We start from the raw sequence: 22,140 nt of genomic DNA, 5'->3' as shown, positions 1-22,140 counted from the left end.
TTTACCCCAAACGGGGCCCATAGTTTGGCATTTCATCTCCTAGGGTTAGGTTTTGGAATGTTAAGGGTTTTCCATTGTTTCTCAACAATAAATAGGCCTTCGAGCCTCATTGTAACACAGTTCAGAGGCATGTAGCCATCACATCTCTTCTCAGAGATAAGCTACCATCGCCCTAGCTGGTTTATTTCCATTTCTAGTTGTAAGCATATTTCAGTATTTTCCATTAATGAAATGAAGTATTATTTCCGCTGCATCTTTGTGTATATGGTTATCCCTGTAATTTGTTGCGTTCCTGTTTAAATCTGGATCAGTGGTATCAGAGCGGTCTGCTTTTTCTCTGTTTTTCTTTGCATGTCCCCAACAAGGTCGGGATATAAGGAGTTAGGGCTTGAACTGGTTGAACCCTTGCAAGACCAGCCTCGCAAATCCCGACGGCCTCCCATGGCGGACGAGAAGAAAGACGAGGGGGCAGGAGATCCCATCAAAATCTTGCTCGAAGTAGCCCTCGAGCGACAACGGAACGCGATGATGGACAGCTTTGCCCAGATCCTTCAGCGGCTACCCAGAAGCGGCGCATCGGCTTCCAGCAGCTACTCTGGAAACGCCACACCCTTCAAGGTACAAGTTAATTTTGAAATCCCCATATTCGAGGGTCAGATAGACGCAGATGCCGTAGATAAATGGTTAAATCTGCTAGAAGGTTATTTTTCTGTTCATGAATTTTCGAGTCGGGAAAAGATTGTTTTTGCTCTCCTCAAAGCAGCCCCCCACGTCAAGGACTGGTGGGAAACCTACTGCGAGCAGAAGGATGAAAGTACTGGCTCACTATTTTCAGCCGCACCCACCTGGGATTCGTTCCGGGATGCCGTCAAGGAGCAGTACTACCCTGTTGGAAGCTATGAGGATGAATACATAAAGTGGACCACGCTGCGGCAGGGAAGGGACCAAGACGTGCCGGAGTTCACCAATCTTTTCCATACCCTTCGCACAAAGTTGGGTATCAAGGATTCGGAGCAACATTTGATACTCAAATACCGTGGCTGCCTGCACAAGTACATTCAGGAAGAAATACAATTCCTAAACATCCCCTCGCTCGGCGCAGCATACCGATATGTCGTCAAGGTCGAGCAGAAGTTTAAACAAAAGAAGCGAGACTTTGGATCTGCGAATCCAAAGCAGGGGAAAGGTGCCCCGAAACCACAGAACAAAGGACCAAGCCAAGGCGGGACAGCCCAAGACAACCAGCCGAAGCTGCAAGCAAAGAACAGCGTCGCGAAGCCGAGAAAGGACACTGGAAAATGGTGCGAGTTCCATAAGAGCTCCACTCACAACACAAGTGAGTGTCGGGCCAAGCAGTCACTGGTGGCTGAGCTAAAGGTTTCAGAATCAGATGCATGTTCCGACTCTGAGTCAGAACCCGATAAGGGGTATGAAAAAGGGAAGCAGATCATTGATGCGGATCCCAGCGCCACTGTTGCTACCGCAAAGATCCAGAAAAATGAACCCGAAGATCCAGAGGAGGAGGAGCGTCTCTTCCACTCTCAGATGTGGGTAAAGGGCTCCCCGATACAGTTCATTGTTGATAGCGGGAGTCAGAAGAACCTCATTTCGGCAGAGGTCGTGAAGCGGTTGGGCTTACCGACCACAGCACATCCACAACCATACACCATTGGGTGGCTTCACCAAGGACGAGATCTTCGCGTAAGCCAGCAGTGTCGCCTTCCATACAACATCAAGCCCTTCACGGATGAGGTATTGTGTGACATTGCTCCCCTTGAAGTTTGTGATGTATTACTAGGACAACCATACTTGTGGAAGCGACATGCTGTGTATGAATCAAGGCCCCGTGCTGTTATTATTACATTGGGAAATAAGTTGTTCAGGATACCAGAGGTAGCACCACCTGCCGCCATCTCTTTGATTACTGCAAAACAATGCAGTAAGATCATTTCCAAAACCAGGAAATTTGTTTTCCTGATGATACGCCCTCAAGGAAAGAAGAAGACAGTGGCCGCGGCCTCCAGACGGGTCCCTCTGCACGACAACTACAGATGGACAAGATTGTGGAGGAGTACGAGGACATCTTCACCTCCCCGGCAGGGGTTCCTCTGCACTGTCAAGTCAAGCACTCCATCGATCTGACCCCAGGTGCGCCGCTACCCAATGGACCAATTTATCGGTGCTCCGTTCTGGAGAACAATGAAATCAAGAGGCAGATTCAGGAGCTCCTGCAGAAAGGTCACATCCGCCCGAGTTCATCGCCCTGTGGGAGCCCGATCGTGTTGGTACAGAAGAAGGATGGGACGTGGAGACTCTGTATTGACTATCGGGCGCTGAACAAGATCACTGTCCGTAATAGGTACCCGATCCCGCGGATTGATGACCTCCTAGACCAACTAAAGGGGGCGAAATATTTCAGCAAGATCGATCTGAAGTCAGGATATCACCAGGTACCAATTGAACCCTCTGATGTGTGGAAGACTGCCTTCAAATCCAAGGAGGGCCTCTTCAAATGGTTGGTCATGCCTTTCGGATTGACGAATGCTCCTGCAACCTTTATGAGGCTAATGGATGACATCTTGCGGCCATTCACCAACTCCTTTGTAGTAGTATACTTGGATGACATTCTGATCTTCAGCCAGAGTTGGGAGGAGCACCTCCACCACATCCGACAGGTTCTCCAAACACTGCGGCAACACAAGCTATGTGCCAATTTGGAGAAATGCACTTTTGGCATGACCCAGGTTCAGTATCTGGGATACATCATTGATGAACAGGGGGTGCATGTCGATCCAGCCAAGATCCAAGTCATTCGGGATTGGCCCTCTCCAACCACTCTAACAGAGCTCCGCAGCTTTCTAGGCCTTGCCAACTTCTACCGCAGGTTTGTGTTGGGGTTTTCTCATATTTCTTGGCCCTTGAGTCAGATCACCAAGGGAGGGGCGAAAGCAAAATTCTTTTGGTCTGAATCTCAACAGAAGGCATTCGTGGAGTTGAAGGATCGCCTCTGCACGGCACCAGTGCTCGCGTTACCAGATTTACAACAACCATTTGAGGTCGAGACAGATGCCTCTGACTATGCTATTGGGGCAGTCCTTACTCAACATGGACATCCAGTGGCATATCACAGTGAAACACTTTCAGACACAGTCCGGAAGTACCCCACTTATGATAAAGAGATGTATTCCATTGTACAGGCCTGCCGCCAATGGAAGCATTACATTTTGGGGAAGGAAACGGTCATCCACACAGACCACCGACCCCTGCAGTTCATACAGACCCAAGGGAAATTGCAGAATGATCGCCATCAGAAGTGGTCTACATACCTGCAACAGTTCCACTTGAATATCAAGTATAAGAAGGGCAGCACCAATAATGTTGCAGATTGCCTCAGTCGACCACCGATCATGGCGTTAACCACCGTGCTCAACTCTTGTGGGCACGAGACTTCTGATTGGCCACTTCTCTACAAAAGCGACCCAGAATTCGGCCACACATACCAGACACTCTTGGAGGGTCGGCGTGTTGCAGATTTTCACCTCCAGGATGCCCTTTTATGCCACCTCGGTCACCTTTGTGTTCCTTCAAGCGAGCGTGCCAAGATGATTTGGGAAGCACACTACAGTCGGGCTTCTGGGCATTTCGGGGTCGAGAAAACAGTGGCAGTACTGCAAAATTATTTCTATTGGCCGAATCTTCGACAGGATGTTGGGAAGTACATCAGATCATGTACTGCCTGTGCCATTGCCAAACCGACCATTAAGAAGCACGGCCTCTATACCCCGTTGCCTACCCCTAGTCGACCTTGGGAATCCATCTCCATGGATTACATGTCAGGCCTTCCTTCCACTAAGCATGGAAATGACTGTGTTTTTGTGGTCGTCGACAGGTTCTCGAAGATGGCCATTATGGTGGCCTGCAAGAAGAATATCACAGCAGAAGCCACTGCTAAACTCTTCTTTGAACGAGTGTGGGTGCACTTTTGGATCCCACAGTCTATCATCTCAGATCGGGACAGTCGGTTTCTCAGCACATTTTGGTCCAGTCTCTGGTCAATGCTGGACACCAAACTCACGAAGTCCACAGCCTTCCATCCTCAAACTGATGGCCAGACAGAGGTTGTCAATAGGATGATTGTGCACATCCTGTGCATGTATAACTCAAAGCATCCACGCACATGGGACGAGAGCCTCCCTTATGTTCAGCACAGCTACAACCGAGCTCTTCACAGCTCCACTGGCCATAGCCCTTTTCAGGTGGGTTTGGGATTCCAGCCACTATGCCCCATTGATGTGGCCATGCCACTTGCAGCTACTCACATGAATTCAGCTCATGTCCAGTCCGAAACAGATAAGGCCACCAGCTTCATTGAGCGCATCCAACATATTCGCCAGCAGGTCCATGACATTCTTGAGAAATCAAATGCCAAGTACAAGCAGCGACATGATCAACATCGGGTGCCACACAAGTTTCAAGTGGGCGACAAAGTCTGGTTGCATTTGCAAAAGGAACGCCTTACTGGAGCTTATCGGAAATTGAGACCACTCCGATATGGTCCTTACACCATTACTAAGGCTATGGGAGACAATGCATTTGAGCTCAGCATTCCCCCATTCCTTGGCCTGCACCCAGTGTTCAATGTGGACCGCCTTCGGCCATACTTTCCACCATTGCTAGACACATCCGACATTGCAGAACAGCTCAAACCCACAGAATTAAATCCAGATTGCATGGAACAAGCTGCAACTTATCGGATCATGGACACACAGATCAAGAACACTCGCCAATAGAATATCCAACTGTATCGAGTTGTCAAAGCAGGCCAACTCCTTCAGCAGGGCAAGTGGCTCACCAGGGAACAGGTTCAGCAAAAGTTTCCTCATCTCATGGAGGAGCTCAACGCAATGGGGACCATTGCTTCCTAAGGGGGGAGGAATGATCCAGGTGGATATTGGTGGCCACCTGCCAAGTCCACCTGGACCCCCACCATTGTCTTTCTCAGCATTTTCAGTTTCCTTAATTGTAGCACAACTTACTATTTTTAGCAGTTTTTCGGGTCCTGAACTTCCGGAGCCGTTTTGAGGCCCTAAACGACGTTTTTTGGGGAATCCGGGGCAAATGGACCCATGTTGCCCGTTCCAACAATGATAGTACTCGGATAGATCTTTCTAACGAGCTATTGTATGCGTCAAACGGATATCATATGCCAAAGTTACGACCCCGGGAAATTGATGTACCAATTTACCCCAAACGGGGCCCACAGTTTGGCGTTTCATCTCCTAGGGTTAGGTTTTGGAATGTTAAGGGTTTTCCATTGTTTCTCAACAATAAATAGGCCTTCGAGCCTCATTGTAACACAGTTCAGAGGCATGTAGCCATCACATCTCTTCTCAGAGATAAGTTACCATCGTCCTAGCTGGTTTATTTCCATTTCTGGTTGTAAGCATATTTCAGTATTTTCCATCAATGAAATGAAGTATTATTTCCACTGCATCTTTGTGTATATGGTTATCCCTGTAATTTGTTGCGTTCCTGTTTAAATCCGGATCAAGGAAGGAACGGAGTCCTCCCTACCCGGTTCAATTCTCGCAACTTGCAAGTGACATGACGGATGTTGACAATATTGGCAATATATGTATATTCCTCATATGGAATATATATATATATATATATATATATATATATATATATTCTCACGAACCCCAGAGATTGTCCATAGAATATTTGTACTAGGGAGATTGACTCGAAAGGATCACTTTTTCCTGGCTCAACTACGAAGCCTAACTTTGAGAGTGTCAAGAGAATTAAACCTGTGATCTCTAAATAGCAAAGGTGCTTAACACCAGGAACCAGGAATTTAACTAATTGAACTAATTCTTGAAACATATATATATATATATAAATATAAAATAGATAGATAGTATTTAGTTATTAATAATTATACTATTCTATAAGCGATCGGTGGATCATGATTATTTTTTACAATATTGATAAGTGAACGATACTCGATTGTCGATGATGATTGTTTTGTTTTTGAAAGATATATGTAATAATATTAATGGATGAATGATTTTTTTTTTTGGGGTTGGTCTATATACATATCCTTCCCTGACATTAATGAATGACTAGAATGATACGTGACTATTGGAAGGTAGCACTAATGGATGAATGACCCTTGATGATAACAATGGATGAATGCTATTTAATTATTTAGGTACTTAAATTGATGGATGAATGAGTTTTATAAATAATATTTATGGTATGAATGATATTTGATTATTTGAATACTTAAATTGACATATTAATTATGATGGTTTTCATTTTAGATTAATGATCAATGAATACATGGCATTTGGTTTCTTTTGCGATAATAATGGATGAATGGAACAATACTTGATTATTTAAAGACACGTCACTTGATGATACTTGAATGTTGATGAAACTTAATTATTGGTACTTACTGGATTATTTGATAGAATGTCACCTGGTAAAGACCTAACCAGCAATAAAATATCCCTGAGAAACTTGCAAGAAGAGGTAGCTCAATTGTAGGATGAAAGTTCATTTAGTATCACAAAAACATGTAATGGAAAGTGTAAGACACATTGCATAGGCACAAAAAGGTTAAAATTACTCCTAACAAGCACCGAGTTTTAGTTCCATGTTGCAGACAAGTGTCTGGATTTACCCCAAGAGTGATTCAAACAATAAACATTCTGGAATCAATCAGCCAGCAACATTCCCAGAGCCGTAGTCTAATTAGTTGGAGGAATTGCCTGGGAAGTTATGGAAATTCCAGTCATATTTAAAGAAAATTCGGCCAGGATTTTTGTAAATCTAAGTTATAGTTGTTAATCTATTTCCACCATCAAAAACATGATCCAAACACTATCTCTATAAAAAATTTTGAATTTTTTGTGCCAAAATTCTGGCCACATTTAACCATCCGAACAATTCGACTCCATTTCCAAATCGTGGAACCAAGCTACAGTAACACTTCAAGTTGGATTCCCATGTTCATGTTTAGCCAACAGAGTTCGATTCCCCCTAACACTTCAAGTTGGATTCCCCCATGTTCATGTTTAGCCAACAGAGTTCGATTCCCACATGTTCATGTTTAGCCAACAGAGTATTTATTACTTGACCAAATTCTAAGAAACTCCAAACTGTATTGTGAGATTCAAACTGCCCAACACCAAGCCACTTAGCAGTGCAACAATCAGGATCTCAAAATCGAATCAATGGCTGTTTGTGGTTATGTATTATAATGCCTCAGGACTTTCGTAAACACTTAAATGTCCTTTCTTAGCAACAGTATCTTCCTGTGCTGCCTCTCGCATCTAGATCAATTATGACTATGTCGATGAAGAAAAAGATGCTTTAGACATTTAGCCCACATTATATCTAAAAACAAATGGCATATTTCACAGTAATTACCCGAAACCAAATACAGTGCCTTGATTTGAAGTTTGATCATTCATCAGCAAATAGAAAACATGCAATAAATTGACACACTTACTAGAAAAATTTCATGAATAAACTCCAGTTCTTTAAATCATACCTGTATTTGTATTCATACTAGCATATTGCTGGTGTAATGGGTGCACAATGAACAGTGGGGATAAATTAGAAAATGTGTAGAAAGGGGAGTTTCAAGTTTCAACAATATGTACATGCATAAACGGAGTACTAGAGCTCTATGCAGCCCTTACATGGTACAACATCACAAATTGCTGGATATCTTATACTAGCATGTAAAACATGGATGTTCAACTATTTTGCATGTGGATATGGGTTCAGAAGGCTCTGTACACATACTCATGGAAGAGATTATGAATCATGGTGAATATAGTATGTAAAACATAGATGTTCAACTATTTTGCATGTGGATATGGGTTCAGAAGGCTATGTACACATATTCATGGAAGAGATTATGAATCATGGTGAATATAGTATGTCGTGTAAGAATTATCTTTCCCCAGTAATTGTTTTTTCAGATCCCGAACTATTCTACGTTCGCCTGGAAGTGAGTCCGTTCCAGTTGTGCCTTGCCGCCTTACATAGACAAACCAATCACTGTCCGACATTTCTTCAGTCCTCTCTTTGTCAGACAAGGTTGATGATTGAGAAAGTTGTTCCACTGTTACAACAAATGAACCTACACACTGTATAACTCCATCAGTTGCCCTAATCAAGCTCAGTTGGACACCATTCTCCAAGAGCTCCACACGAAATGGCATAGGAAGAGGCACTTCACTAGAGGAGGCAAAAGTGTTTGCCCATTCTTTGATAAGCTCTACAGTCTGGCAAAGTGTTATGCACATTAGAATTTAAACTATTTCACTCTATCAAACACTATAAAGTCTAAATTTAAGGAAAGTGAGATTTTTTTAGGAAACATCCATGCAGGAAACAGAGTGTTTCCTCCAACATAGTTTAAATGTAAACTGCAATTACCTTTCTCACTTGGGACTTGCTTACAGGGAGGGCAAGGAGCTCAGACGTGCAAGAGCGGCCAAAAAGACCTTTCCATGGCCACGAAATGGTTTGCTCAGAGTTGGATTTCTGCCGTTCATTGCTTGTGGAATCATTATTATTGAACTGATTTATCCAGGACCAAAACCACCATAATGTCCCGACTCTTAACTCGAGGATAGCATTCATCCTTGCCTTCTGCTGAGCTATTGTCTCCTCAACCACTGATGATTCTGAGGTAAATAAGAACATGGAAAATATTAGAACAATTTTTAATGAGATGGTCCTTTAACGATACATAGAAACCATTCGCTAACACTATATACAGACGGGAAATATTAGAACCATTTTCAGTGGGATGGTTCTTTCACTTTTGTCTTTGGTGAGTAGTCGTTGGAAGGGATAATTTGCCAGTACTTCACATGAGGGGCGGTATGCAGAGTGCCCCCCGGTCTTGCTTCCATGGACAGTGGGCAGAATTCATCATCCGGATGTCATTGGATGACGATCCTCATTGAGGCCAGCTGCCACTTTATAGGAATTTTGTTTTGTTTGTGTTGCAAATGACTCAACTGGCAGGACCATAAGTGAAAGTAGGTGGTCGAATCCTTACCAACAGTCAAGTGGGTTAACAGGCAGGACCATAAGTGAAAGTAGGTGGTCGAATCCTTACCAACAGTCAAGTGGGTTAACAAAGGGAATTTTCAAGATGATCAAGTGGCAAAAAGACAAAGTGGGTGGAAAAACCAGTGCAAAACAAGGTGAGCTCATTGCAAATCAATATTGAGAATTCCAGTGTGAATCTTGAACAAAAAAGGTTGGAATCAGCGGTTTGGTACACAGGGTCTAATCACTAAAAAAGTGGAATGAGAATACAAGCAATAAGTTGTGTGTAAATATTAAAATTACCATTTTTTTTGTTTTTCAAAATATGTCTTATATTTACAAATTGAAACTATATCAAAGAAATAAAAAATTGGAAGAGTATATATAATGGTAATCATAACCTCTTTTTCAGAGCAACCAGAGCTGAAATAAAGTTAGAATAGCTACCTAGATCCAATGAATAGGTATTTTTTTATCAAAAGAGCTCCTTTGGCTAGAAGCCAATGTGTATCTCATTTCAACACATTGAACAAAAGACAGAGAGCTAACCTCATGTGCAAAAGCAGCCTTACACCTAATTTTTTAAAGAATAAATACAGTAGAGACTCTTAAACGATGTCAAAGCAGTGTAAAAGCAGGAAGAACTTAAGAGGAACAATCACCAAATAAAGCTAACTACCAACAAACCCTATCCTAAAACACCCTTGAGCACTAATCTTCAAGAAACCTCCAACATTGCTTGACAAACTAACAATCTGAAAATATGTGTTTAATTGTATCAAGTGCTGAAAAATATGACACAGGCCATTGGAGAGTCCACTCTTGGACAACCTGGCCTCAGATGAAACCCCTTTGATAAATCACGACCCAGGCAAAAGCTCTTAGCTTATAAGAAAGCTGAATTGACCAAACATTATGTAGGAAATGAATCCATCTATCCTCTAAATCCATGAAGAGCCAATGCGCAATAAGAACCAGAGATAATGGATGTCCTTGATGAAGCATGGAATACAAATGATGAGAATCATACTGCAGAAATCGGATACCAAAGCAGCAACTCTGGCCCCTCCAAAATAGCACAAGCATCCTAATGGTCATTTTAAATAACTCAATCTCCAGGATAAGTTCTTGCAACTCCATAATTGAGAAGATGATTAGGCGCAAGGAGGCCATACTCCTAAGCAAGAGCACCACTCCTCCCTGGAACAAGAAGCTATGTCCCACAAATCACTCAAGAAAACAATGCTTTTCTTAAATCTAGGAGGTTGGAAGTGGAGATGGCCACTATACAAGAATCTTGAACCCTCTAACTCAAACGGGCCAACAGGGTAAGTCCCAATTTTCCTTGCTTCCCTCACATCGGCAATGAACCAAACCTACAACCACTTTCCAAACTAACCAAATGCTTTGAAAAATGAGGGAGCCTAACACTTGAAACAAGTAAGCTGATGAGATGATATCACATAGTTCGAAAGTCCCTAAACTCTACCTGAATGTTACATTGTGTGCACTCAATGCTAAAACAAGATTTGCCAAGGAGATGAACCCTCAAGATAGAGGTTTCATGTCTAGCACCATAAGTGAAATTACCATTTTTACAAACAAGTCAAACCTTTTTGTTCCAGTGGAAGGCACTATTACAAGATTTGATCAAACTACACGTGTGCACTTGCACATTCCTTGGTAGAAGCCCATAAAGTGTTTCTCTTTTGAACAATTAGCATTCTTTTGATCCAAAGAATGCAACTCAACCCCCTAAACCTAACAACTAGTGGCGGATGGTTATCAATGATTTTGTTGATTACCATGAGGGTAAAATTTGGATGGATGTCAAGAAATAAAAGAAAAAAAGGCAAGTAAGGTAGGGGCATGATATTCGGGTATGTTAGTTCTTTTTTGTTAATTTTATTGGTGTCATATGGGTTTTATTTTGTTGACCAATATATTATCATGTTAATTTATAAAGGAGTTTTAAAATTATCAGAAATAGAGTCAATATATAATAGGTATCAGGGGTGGAAAGATGTATTGGGAGAGGAGCTCAACAAAAGAATTTTTAGAAGAAATTAATCAATATCTAGTCTATATTAGAGGTACTTTTTAATATCCCACAAATACATGCACCATATCACAAATTTACTAAATAAAAATCCCGTAATTTGTCTATGTTTATGACTTTAAGATGATAAAAAAAATTTAACAATCCAACCCTAAGTATTGAATTTTGGACTTGCTAATAAAAGCCTCAAAGGCAGCACACCCTATTTTCACTGAGGTATAAACAAATTGCCAAATTATAGAGTGTAAATGAAGTTTAAGTAGCATGAAGGAACATGGAGACATGTTTGTAATCAATCACGCCACATCAAAATAAAATGTACAATGTGGACCGCTATAATGTGTTTACCACATTTTCTCCTAGCCCTAGTCTTTAGTCAAGGTTAACTAGAATTATTTAGCAAGAATATGCTTGGAGAATTTTGGACTTTGCTAATAGAAGCCTCAGAGGAAGCACACCCTATTTTCACTTAAGTATACACAAATTGCCAAATTAAAGAGTTTAAATGAAGTTTAAGTAACATGAAGGAATAGGGAGACATGCTTGCAATCAATCACGCCACATCAAAATAAAAGGTACAAAGTGGACTGCTATAATGTGTTTACCACATTTTCTCCTAGCCCTGTCTTTAGTCAAAGTTAACTAGAATTATGTCCAAAAATATGCTTGGAAAAACCTCTCCCATATTGTTCCAAACTATCAAAAATACATGATCTAGATATTTAAATTATTTCATTGCAAGTAATTAACTGTCAAAACAGCTTACATAATACATTTGCTAACATTTCATTGTTGATAAAAATACATGCATCGACATCACATTAGGGAAAAGTTCCCCACTGCTATCAAAGATTAAAAAAATGTGAATTTCAGAAACATAATCTCAATCACTGTTGGTTCGTTACAACCATTTTTATTCATTTACCAATCAATTTCTGTTGGTTCGTTACAACCATTTTTATTCATTTACCAATCAATTTTTATTTTCAAAATAATAATGATGGACCCTTCGACATTTTTACTATATATTTTTTTATTTTTTTAACTGTTGATATGGTTAAAATTTAAACTAATAAAAACTGAAGATTAAAAATCATAAACAAAAATCAAATTAAATAATCTACAACGTTTCTGACCAAATCTATTGAAGGTTGGGTCAATTTCATGTAGCCCTATATATCAGTATCGCAGATATGGAGATATAATCGCAATAGATATGTAGATATAATCTCAATATCTAAACCAATCTGAGCTACTGTACATTCTTAAGTGAGCATATAGTACAAAGAAGTCAGTTCGACACCTAGTTCCAGTGAGAAAATTGTACACTATTAGTTATAACTTACGGCATATTGCAGTCATGGGCAATATAACTGATGCTTTAATACTAAAAGCATCATATTAGTATAGATATTTATTATTGTTAAAAGATTGAAATCGTTTTTAGAGTGTAAATTTTGAAAAAAGGTTTGTATATTTAGAGATTTGATTTCTAATGTGTTTGATTCGTGGAAAAGATGGATTTATACTAATTATATGTATACCATGGATAATTTTCATGATTTAAATTACATTTTTTGAATATAAAATAGATTCAATGCCTTGAAAATCTTTTTGGGCACGGATTGCTTAAACTACAAAGCTTAAACTTGCAATTCCCCTTCCAACAAATCTTTGCTAGATTTTAGACAGGATTATTCTAAAAATTACTTGAAAAAGAACCAAATGTAAAATCTTGAAACTACTTGAAATGCTTTTAAAATGTTTTAACCATAACAATTTATTTTTTTCAATTCCTTTGTACATATATGCATAGTTAAATTGAAATGTTTGTTTATTTACCACATTCCATATTAAAATATTTTTATGTTATTAACATATTATTAAATATATTGCGACTTTATATTGTGAAATATCTTATTTAAATATATTAAGTAACTGAATTTTTTTACTTTTAAATATATTTTTAGGGAATTATACTATTTTATTATGATATATATATATATATGGGTGGAAAATATAAGTTTTTTTTTTTTTCATTTTTTTTAATCACTTCATCTTTCTAAATTAATATAAAATCACATATCAAAATAATTTATTTATGGTTTGGAGAGAGTAAAATATTTTTACCAGATCTCTTGTATAAAATAAGATTATTGATGTTTTATAATGTTTTTAATTAAAACTAATTGGAAATATATATAATCTTTTTTATTTTTACTATAGTTGATATTATTTTTTATTTAAAATAATTAATATATATATATAAAAGAAATATAGATTCAGCTTTCAAAGAATTATACATCTCTTTTATATTAGTATATAGACTAGAATTTAAATGCCAACTCCAATAATATAGAAAAATTAATGGCATGAATCATTATAAAGTAATTTAAATTTGAAAATTTTGTAAGATGTAAGACATAAAAGCTTTGAGATTATGTCCAACCTTAAAAAATAAGAATTGAAAATTTTGTAAGATGTAAGACATAAAAGCTTTGAGATTATGTCCAACCTTAAAAAAGAAGAAGGAAGAAGCAGCACATAAAATGTGCAGTAAAGGCGTAAGAACACTCAGGCATATAGAAATGAGATATTACCAGTTTTGCTGGTTTGCATTTCATTCAGCTGTCTCTTTAATGTTTCTGCTGCCATGAAAACATTTGAAGGTCGCTCCCAACCTCCACCAAATATACCGTTGCTGTCTTTGGGACGTGGCCGAGCCAAAAACTCGAGTATTGGCAAGTCTTCTCTATCAACCCAGTGGATGCAGTTTACAGGACAAGAATCCATAGAAACCTGTCACCCAAAACTTTCGACATTCAAAAAAAGGTAACTGACAGGCTCAACTTTCTGACATTCAAATCTTCTCTAAGTTCCTCTATTATATTGGTTTAACAAGCTATAAACTAGGAGTAGTGATTCTGGATACTCTGCTCTAAGCTGTCTTTCTGTACATTCTCTGAGTTATAGGCGTATATAAGTATGAAAGCTTGTCAAGGTAGATACAGAACTGTTACCAGTCCATACCTTATTAACAGCATCATGATTCCCATGCTTAGATAGTTCTCTTAATTATAGACAGAATACGAACCTCAATGACTGTAAAAATAGGTGAATAACTGAATCACTGCTGTACCTTAATCTGAGAATCATCATCCCCATACTGAACTTTGACACGAGCACAGCCCAAAGCTTCATCCATTACGAACGTCTTACTTGCATGAAAAACACATTCTCGACAACCTACATTCATAACATGAATTATAAAGCAGGAAAAGCAGGTCTGATTTAATCATTTGTGAGAAGTACTGGACCCTTTTTCCTAACCCCTTATTGGTAATTCGTTATTTGTTTGTCTATGAATATCCTTAATTATAATCACCAAAGCTCTAAGCAAGCAAAGCTTAAGGATTACCTATACAAGCATTTTCATCAACAAAGAGGGCTTCTGGCCTTTCAGGTCCATTCCATGAACTGTAAGCCAAACCTGTGAATTGACCATTCACGTGAGAGATTTTGCCATGTAAAACATCATATTTTGCTCTAAGATCATCTCTCATGAGGATTTGGTAAGCCTCATTCAGCAAGAGTGCCGTTGCATGTCCCTGCAGGCATGAATAACTTAATCATTGAAACAATGTCATGATAGATGCAAACTTGAGTATATTTTATATTTCTGCACCTAGAAAAGCAAAGTGCATTTGACAGCCCATCTAGGAGTGGGGGCTCTATCCATTTTTCATGTGTATGTGTTTGTGCACACTTATCTATATCATAGTGCTGTGAATCTAGATTGTCATTGGATTCACTGAATGAGACAGGCACACACCCATCTTTCTTGATATGTGTATGTGTTTGTGCACAGCTATCTATGTCATAGTGCTTTCAATCTAAATTGTGGATTGGATTCACTGAATGAGAACACTGGCACAAACCCATCTAAACTTGCTCTAGGATGCACCTTGAAGTGCAAAACTCATGGATGCATGTATCATGTTCACTCAAATGACTAATGTATGATCTAGTGAAATGCAAAATACATAACCTTGATCTTCACTAGTTCAAGGTAGATACCTAACCCATGCTCAGATGAGTTTATCTTAGTTGCACCAAGAAAAGTGAGGTGCATTCTACAGCGGGGATAGGGCGTTATATCAACTTGCATGTATATCCATTTTTTTAACAACATTGAATCTAGACAGTGCATTGAATATGGACATTAAAATAAACCTATATATTATAAACCTTGTTTGATATGCACCTTGAGGTTGCAAAGTTCAAGGATGCATATCTTGAATTCACACAATTCCGCTGACATATCAATTATTGGAACTCAAAATATGCAACTTCAAACTGGTGACATAACAGTGCACTGAATCTAGACGGGGTACTAAGCCAGTATTGAATATGGACACTAGCACACATCTCTGTAAGATTTAATAGTGGTCTGATATGCACCTCAAGATGATGAAGCTAAGGTTGTGAAGCTCAAGGATGGATATTTCAAGTTCAAATAAATAGCCAGCATATCAAATATTGGATCTCAAATTTTGCAACTTTGAGCTTTACAATTTCTAGGTGCATACAAGACCCAGCTTTAGATGTATTTGTGTAAGTTGCACTGAAAAGAGTGAGGTGTGTTCTACAACCCATGTGAGACGAGGTGATCCCTGATCCATGACTCTTTCATTTATGTGTGTCACTGCCACTGTTTATGTAACAATGTATTGAATCTAGAATCTAGCTACTACATTATGTACATTGAATTTAGATGCTACTAAGTGCGTTGAATATGGGCATTAACACAGAGTTAACTAAACTGAAGCAATGGGCCATTTGCCAAATATTGAAATTAGAGATACACAAGTTTTGGAAGATATATTGGACTTTAGGATATGCAGATATTAAGCATCATGTTAATGTTTTTTCATCACGTCCATTAAATATTATTTTATTCTCATCCAAACAAGAAAAAAAAAAACAATGAATCATAATTGACTTAGTGTATGGTGCTTAATATTTATCCATAATATACTACCCTGACATACATATCAAACCCTGACTTAAATGGTTCTATCCTAGTTTAAATGCAATACACACCTCCTCTCCTGCAATGTCCGCATAATATACTACCCTGACATACATATCAAACCCTGACTTAAATGGTTCTATCCTAGTTTAAATGCAATACACACCTCCTCTCCTGCAATGTCCGGATGATATTTCTTTTGCAATTTCCTGTAAGCCTTCCGAATATCTTGGGGAGAAGCACCAACAGGAACGCCAAGTACTTGGTAGTAGTCTTCCTGGCCGTGTTTCATAAATTTGTATTTGCTTTGTCTATTACTATAGTCTTGACTTTGCTTTCCGCCATTTGTTGCAGAACATGCTCTTACATGGAAATTTCCACCAATCCTATCCCAACAACACAACATGAATACAAATAATCATAGAGCAGCAGCATCATCCTCACAGAATGGATCTACCTGTACTGAATTTTCTAATGAATTTTTGCAATAGTAACAAAATTCAGCATGTCGAGAAGAAAGCAAGTGATGTCGTGGCTTACCTGACACCTCTGGGTGAAAGGTAAGCAACTGCCAACATGTTTGCACAGTATCCAACCCAACTTAGTTCAGAATCTGTGTTGGTTTTGATACCTCTCAGAATCTTTGTTGGGTTTTGATACTGCTCACACTACATTATATAACAGGGATCATTAGATATTTTGTTTTCCCTGATGTGAATGACTATCCACTCAGAATTTTAATTAAATAATTTTCTTTTTATAAATTAGTTATAATTTTGGCATTGAATTCGATTTTGATTTTAAGCTACTGAGGATAAGATTTACGTGGAGAGGAAGCTATTAATTTAATGTTTGGTCAAGGGACTTTCAAACTCTAAATATATCATTGTATTTAGTAGGTTTTGGCTTGTAGCCGGATGGGGTATTGCTATGTAAATATTGTAATGTTAAATCTTAAGGGCGGTAGAGTAATTTTAATGTTAAGTTAGATATTTAATTTTGACAGTCGTTATGTTATTAAATATGATGTAAATTATGAAATTTAAGGTTTAATTTTTAAGGGTTTAAATTAATCAAAAAAATTAGACATCAAATTGGTATATGAGATTTTTTATTTGTGGGATAATGGATTCACATATCATATTGGTGTATGAGAATCTCATGTTTGTGGGATAAGGGATTCACATACCAAATTGGTGTATGAGACCCTGTTTGTAGAACAAGGGCCTTGCCCTACACAATAATTTAATTGTTATAATTTATAAAGTTGTACATACTCTACCCCCTCTAGATTTGAACCTACAATTTCTTAAAAGGAAACTTGTTCTTAATCGTTAGGCTCACTCAAATTCTAATTTTATAGTCACAAATTATTAAACATTCATATATGTTTCGTAAAGTTTATAACAAAATAAGATTCTTCATAAAGTTTATAACAAATAAGATTTATAATACTTCTCTTATATATAAACATTTAAGAAACTTCATACATAAGCACAATATCCTTTTTCTACCAAAAGAAAATTGTTTCTTTTCATAATTTTCTAAATCTAACATGGTTTTTTTTTCCGTATAAAATGTATTAGATATCTTTCCTTATTTGTTTCATCCATTGCCCATATGTTAATAAAGCAACCCAAAAGACTAGGATGTATGAATAAAAATTTATATCCAAAGATTATTTGTGCTCAATGAAAGATTTGCCAAGCTCTTCCATCCAACTATAACTTTGCTTTGGATAAGTCATCCATCATCTTGTTTTTGTCCCTTTAGACATATGCATAGGAAATATGAGTGAAGGTTAATGGTAAAGATAAAATATCAAGAAACAAAGGCTAGAGCATGAAATTTTTGAGACCGGCTCTTGTTTCATCAACTAAATTACAAGGAATCCCCATATATTTGTATGTGAGTAAACCATGTTCCAAAGCCAACATCAATACAAATTTTAGGGTCATTAATTCACAAAAGATATTTGATTCTTGGCCAACTCCTTCTTTGAAAGATATGCTATGGAACATAGAAAGATGAAGTATCTCCCCCGCTCCCTTGAGAATCACTGTTGAAGAATACCATGGGAAATATTTGTTAATTACTATCTTATATAGTATTTTTCCCAAAACTTAGGAAAGATAACTAGTATACTTAAACTTTGGATAATACATTTTAAAGGTAATGTATCCTTATCCTCAAACAATTTTGTGTTTATGACAAGCCAAACTCCCCAAGTAACAGTTAAGAGGAGAGACTTCTAACTTTTGGTTTCCCTATTAGTGTGCCAGGTTCCAAGAGAATCCTCTATAGTATTCTCATTCCAAGCATTTTTCAAACTTGTCATTCCTTCTACCTCATTCCAAATCTACTTTGTATATTAGTAAGACAAAATAAGATGGGAGTTTGTTTTATTCTCTTGTTTGTAAACACAACACCATTCAAGTCCCACAAAATTCCTCTTCTGCAAAATATCTTAGGTTAAAACTTTGTTATTCAAAAGGAACCACATGAATATTTAGAATTTTTGCACTTGAATTTCTTGTTTTCGCCACCAAACCTAGAGATTCTCTCTTCGCTTAGTAGCTAAAATGTTGTATTCAATGCTTGGCACATAGTCCCTAGTTGGATATAATGACCAAATAATAGAATCCACATCATCTCTTAGTCTATCATAATGTGCTTTTAATTTTTTTTGTGTACCTCCTCCAATTCATTGGATCCTACTCCCTTAGGTTTATTTCCATATAGGATATTTGATGCTCTTGCCAAGTGGTTTCACTATCCCATATTGCACTTTGCTCGTGTATAAAAACCCCTTATCTTTTAGGTCATGGATCAATTTTGGAGGTAACCTTTGAAAGCCCTTGCTTTCAATCCATGGATTTAACCAAGTTAAGACATTACATTGTCTCCCTTTCCTTTGACACCACACTAGTGACTTCCCAATTAGTGGAAATCTTGTAATAATTGATTTTTATGTAATTGAGGCATTTTGGATCCTTTTTATAGTACTTTTTACCCATTGTTCCATAGTATTTGAAGTTATGTACTTGTCCTTGATGACTTAAGCCCACAACCTAGAACCTTGAATTGATCATAAAATGGTTTTGTAGCTAATGCCTTAAAAAAAATGAAAACATTTTTTAATCCCCATCCTCCTTGAGCTTTTGGTATTGCTAGTTTTCCCCCAAAAACTAGCATAATTCCTTTTTCCCCTTCTTCTCCTGACCAAATGATCTTGTAGCATAATTGTTTGGTCCTTTCAAATAATCCTTTTGGTATCCATGCAAGCAACATTTGGTAAATTAAAATAGGTTCAAGGATTGTACTAACCAAAATCAGGAACTCCCTTTGGATAACCACCAATTACACCAAGTATTTAATTTTCTCCATTGTTGCTATTAACCATCGTCAATCACCATTTTTATACATATTAGCTTTTAAATGAGATCCTAAATATTTTAAACTAGCATCTAATTTAGCCATATTGTTTAGAAACAATTGGGTGATAAAGATTTTTACTCTCTTAGGATATCATTAATTTCACTATTTTTATCTTCAAGCCTATCCCCATGTAAAAAAGATCAATGATTTCTTTGAGTTTCTCAGCCACTTTTCTAGAACTTTTGTAGAAAAGTAAAGATGTCATCAACAAAAATCAAGCATATGACATAACAGGGTTACTGACATTTATCCCTTTGAAACTACCATTTCCAATGGCCTCATTTAGTGATACACTGAAACTTTTTGCAACTAGAAAAAATAAGAGGAGGGATAATGGGCACTTTTATATAATCCCTCTTTTGGCCTAAAGAAGGGAGATGTTACACCATTTATAAGGATATGAAAAGAGATAAAATTGATACAAATCATTATCTAAATAATGAAAAGAAGACAAAGACCTTGATGTATGAGGATTATCCTTATGTAAAATCAACTTACCTTTATCATATACGTTGAATAAATCCTCTTTCATTGACATAGCTATCAAGTTCCTTTTCTTGATTAAAAGTAGTCCGCATTTCCTATTTATTAGACTTCTCGCCAAAAATCCAAATTGTTCAATGTCTCTGCTTGAAGTGGTTTGTTGAAAGGTTCTCAAAATAAATAGAGCTTTTGAATTTATACTTCACTTAAAGTGGTCCTCTGGTGGGTCATCTTGCTATGGGTTTATTATTATTATTATTATCCAAAGTTTAAGGTCGCAACCAAGCTAGACACCAAATTGGTGAATTTTTGGCCATGTTTACAATACAATGGAACTGCGAAACCTAATAAAATATTAGAAAATTCAATTTGAATCGTGTGCTCAACATAATGAACGCGATGTTATGCCCTTGTGATGTTGAACTTCTATTTATAATCAGGTGAACTAGCGACGGTGCATTCTATATATGGAAAATTCATATCAATCCCATCTGGTGTGAAATGATAAAGGTATTTTACAAATTAGCTTTGAGTTGTCCGGTCGCTTCTACGGTGCTAGAAAAAACCTTCAAAATCTATTTTTTCAGCAATCAAGTGAGAAATGAGCCGATTCTCAATGGATTTCTGCTACAGGGAAAATATTACATCTATTCATGATATGGCAAAAATGTTGCTATTTTTTATTAGTAGTAATTTTAGCTCGTGGGTGAAAATTATAGGAAAAACAATAGGGGAGCCTTCAACATATGGATTTCTTCTACAGACAAAATATGACATATATTCATGCTATAGCAGCAATGTTTTTATATGCAACTTTTGCTGGTGGGGGGGGATTTTCAAAAAAGGGAGTTGTCAACATATGGATTTCTGCTACAGGGGCAGGGAAAATATCACATATGTTCATGTTAGAGAAACAATGTGTTTTTTGGAAACTTGCCACCGAGTAGTGACCCTCTCAATTCCAAGACGACCCCGTTTCTGCCAGTGGTGCAATTAGATGCACATACTCCTGTTCACATTGCCCATCAACCATCTCCCCCCTCTCTACTACTCTCCCATGCTTCTCCTATTACAGGGGCTCCCTCACAAATGTCGATTTCACCTATTTCCTCTCCCAAAAATTATGTTGACAACGATATTGTTTTCTTGCTCCACAAAAAGACTTTGGATCTCCGGACCCTTACTATTCATAAACCTTGTCCATCTTCGTCGCCCCACATCAGTCCTACCTCAGCATGTAATATCACGGTCCGACGGAAACATGGTCGGGATAGCAGGCACCTCGAGGTAGACCTAGAACTCTCTCTTTCTCCTCTTCATACTCCCCTTCTCTTATAGACTTTCCAATTGCAACTTCTTCAAATCTGAGGGCCCTTAGAGCAAACGTGTCCGATCTGGTGGCGATATGAATCTTGTCCTATCTTTGAATATTCACGGATTGGGGGTCACTCACAAATTACTTGCCCTCCAAGAGCTCTTCCTAACTGTTAATCCTTATATTATATTACTTCAAGAATCCATGCATCCTACTAAGCAGGTGGTTGCATATTTTAGGAAAATGTTTCTCGAATGGCACATTGCTGCAACGGACTCAATTGGCCTATCTGGGGGACTGATTGCACTATGGAACCTGAGATGGGAAAAATTTAAGGCTTACTCTTGTTTTGCTGGTATTTTCTTAGTAGGAAATATCAAAGGGCTCCTGGGGCATATCCATATCCTCAACATATATGCCCTATATCGAGACAAATCCATATTTTGGGAGAAATTGATGGATACTGAGATCCTTGGCTTGGACTCTCTCATGATGGCAGGGGACCTCAATTTCACTATTGGACTGGATGAAATATGGGGGCGAACATGCAATATGGATCCTATGGTTGATTGCTTGAAAGACATCATCAACGACTATAATCTTATGGACATTCGCCCTCCCAAATTGGCACCTACTTGGGATAATGGCAGGTCTGGAGAACAACATATTGCAAATAGACTTGATAGATTTCTATTGCATGAGAATTTAATTGACAGATTGGGTTTAATTCAC

The 22,140-nt window shown here is 37.9% G+C and overlaps 1 protein-coding gene across 2 annotated transcripts; it reads right to left on the bottom strand.

Moving 5' to 3' along the window:
• Nucleotides 1-7,519: 7,519 nt before the first annotated feature.
• LOC149246748 (uncharacterized) lies at nucleotides 7,520-16,867 on the bottom strand. Of its 2 annotated transcripts, XM_089458010.1 has the most exons (7): nucleotides 16,713-16,867; nucleotides 16,339-16,558; nucleotides 14,559-14,748; nucleotides 14,280-14,386; nucleotides 13,741-13,939; nucleotides 8,458-8,708; nucleotides 7,520-8,303 (listed from the first exon to the last, which is right to left on the bottom strand). In XM_089458010.1, exons 1-7 carry the CDS (start codon nucleotides 16,748-16,750, stop codon nucleotides 7,932-7,934), a joined length of 1,377 nt encoding a protein of 458 aa, XP_089314136.1. In that variant the 5' UTR covers nucleotides 16,751-16,867; the 3' UTR covers nucleotides 7,520-7,931. The 2 variants fall into 2 exon arrangements, with proteins under 2 accessions (XP_089314136.1, XP_089314137.1); XM_089458011.1 differs by lacking the exons at nucleotides 16,339-16,558; nucleotides 16,713-16,867 and adding an exon at nucleotides 16,244-16,265.
• Nucleotides 16,868-22,140: the final 5,273 nt, after the last annotated feature.

Source organism: Pinus tabuliformis, chromosome 7 (genome assembly GCF_031772625.1).
Source record: "Pinus tabuliformis cultivar Carrire ecotype Pingquan chromosome 7, CPIR1, whole genome shotgun sequence".
NCBI lineage: Eukaryota > Viridiplantae > Streptophyta > Pinopsida > Pinales > Pinaceae > Pinus > Pinus tabuliformis.
The sequence above is the reverse complement of the archived record's forward strand: the minus strand, read 5'-3'. Positions and strand labels throughout refer to the sequence as shown.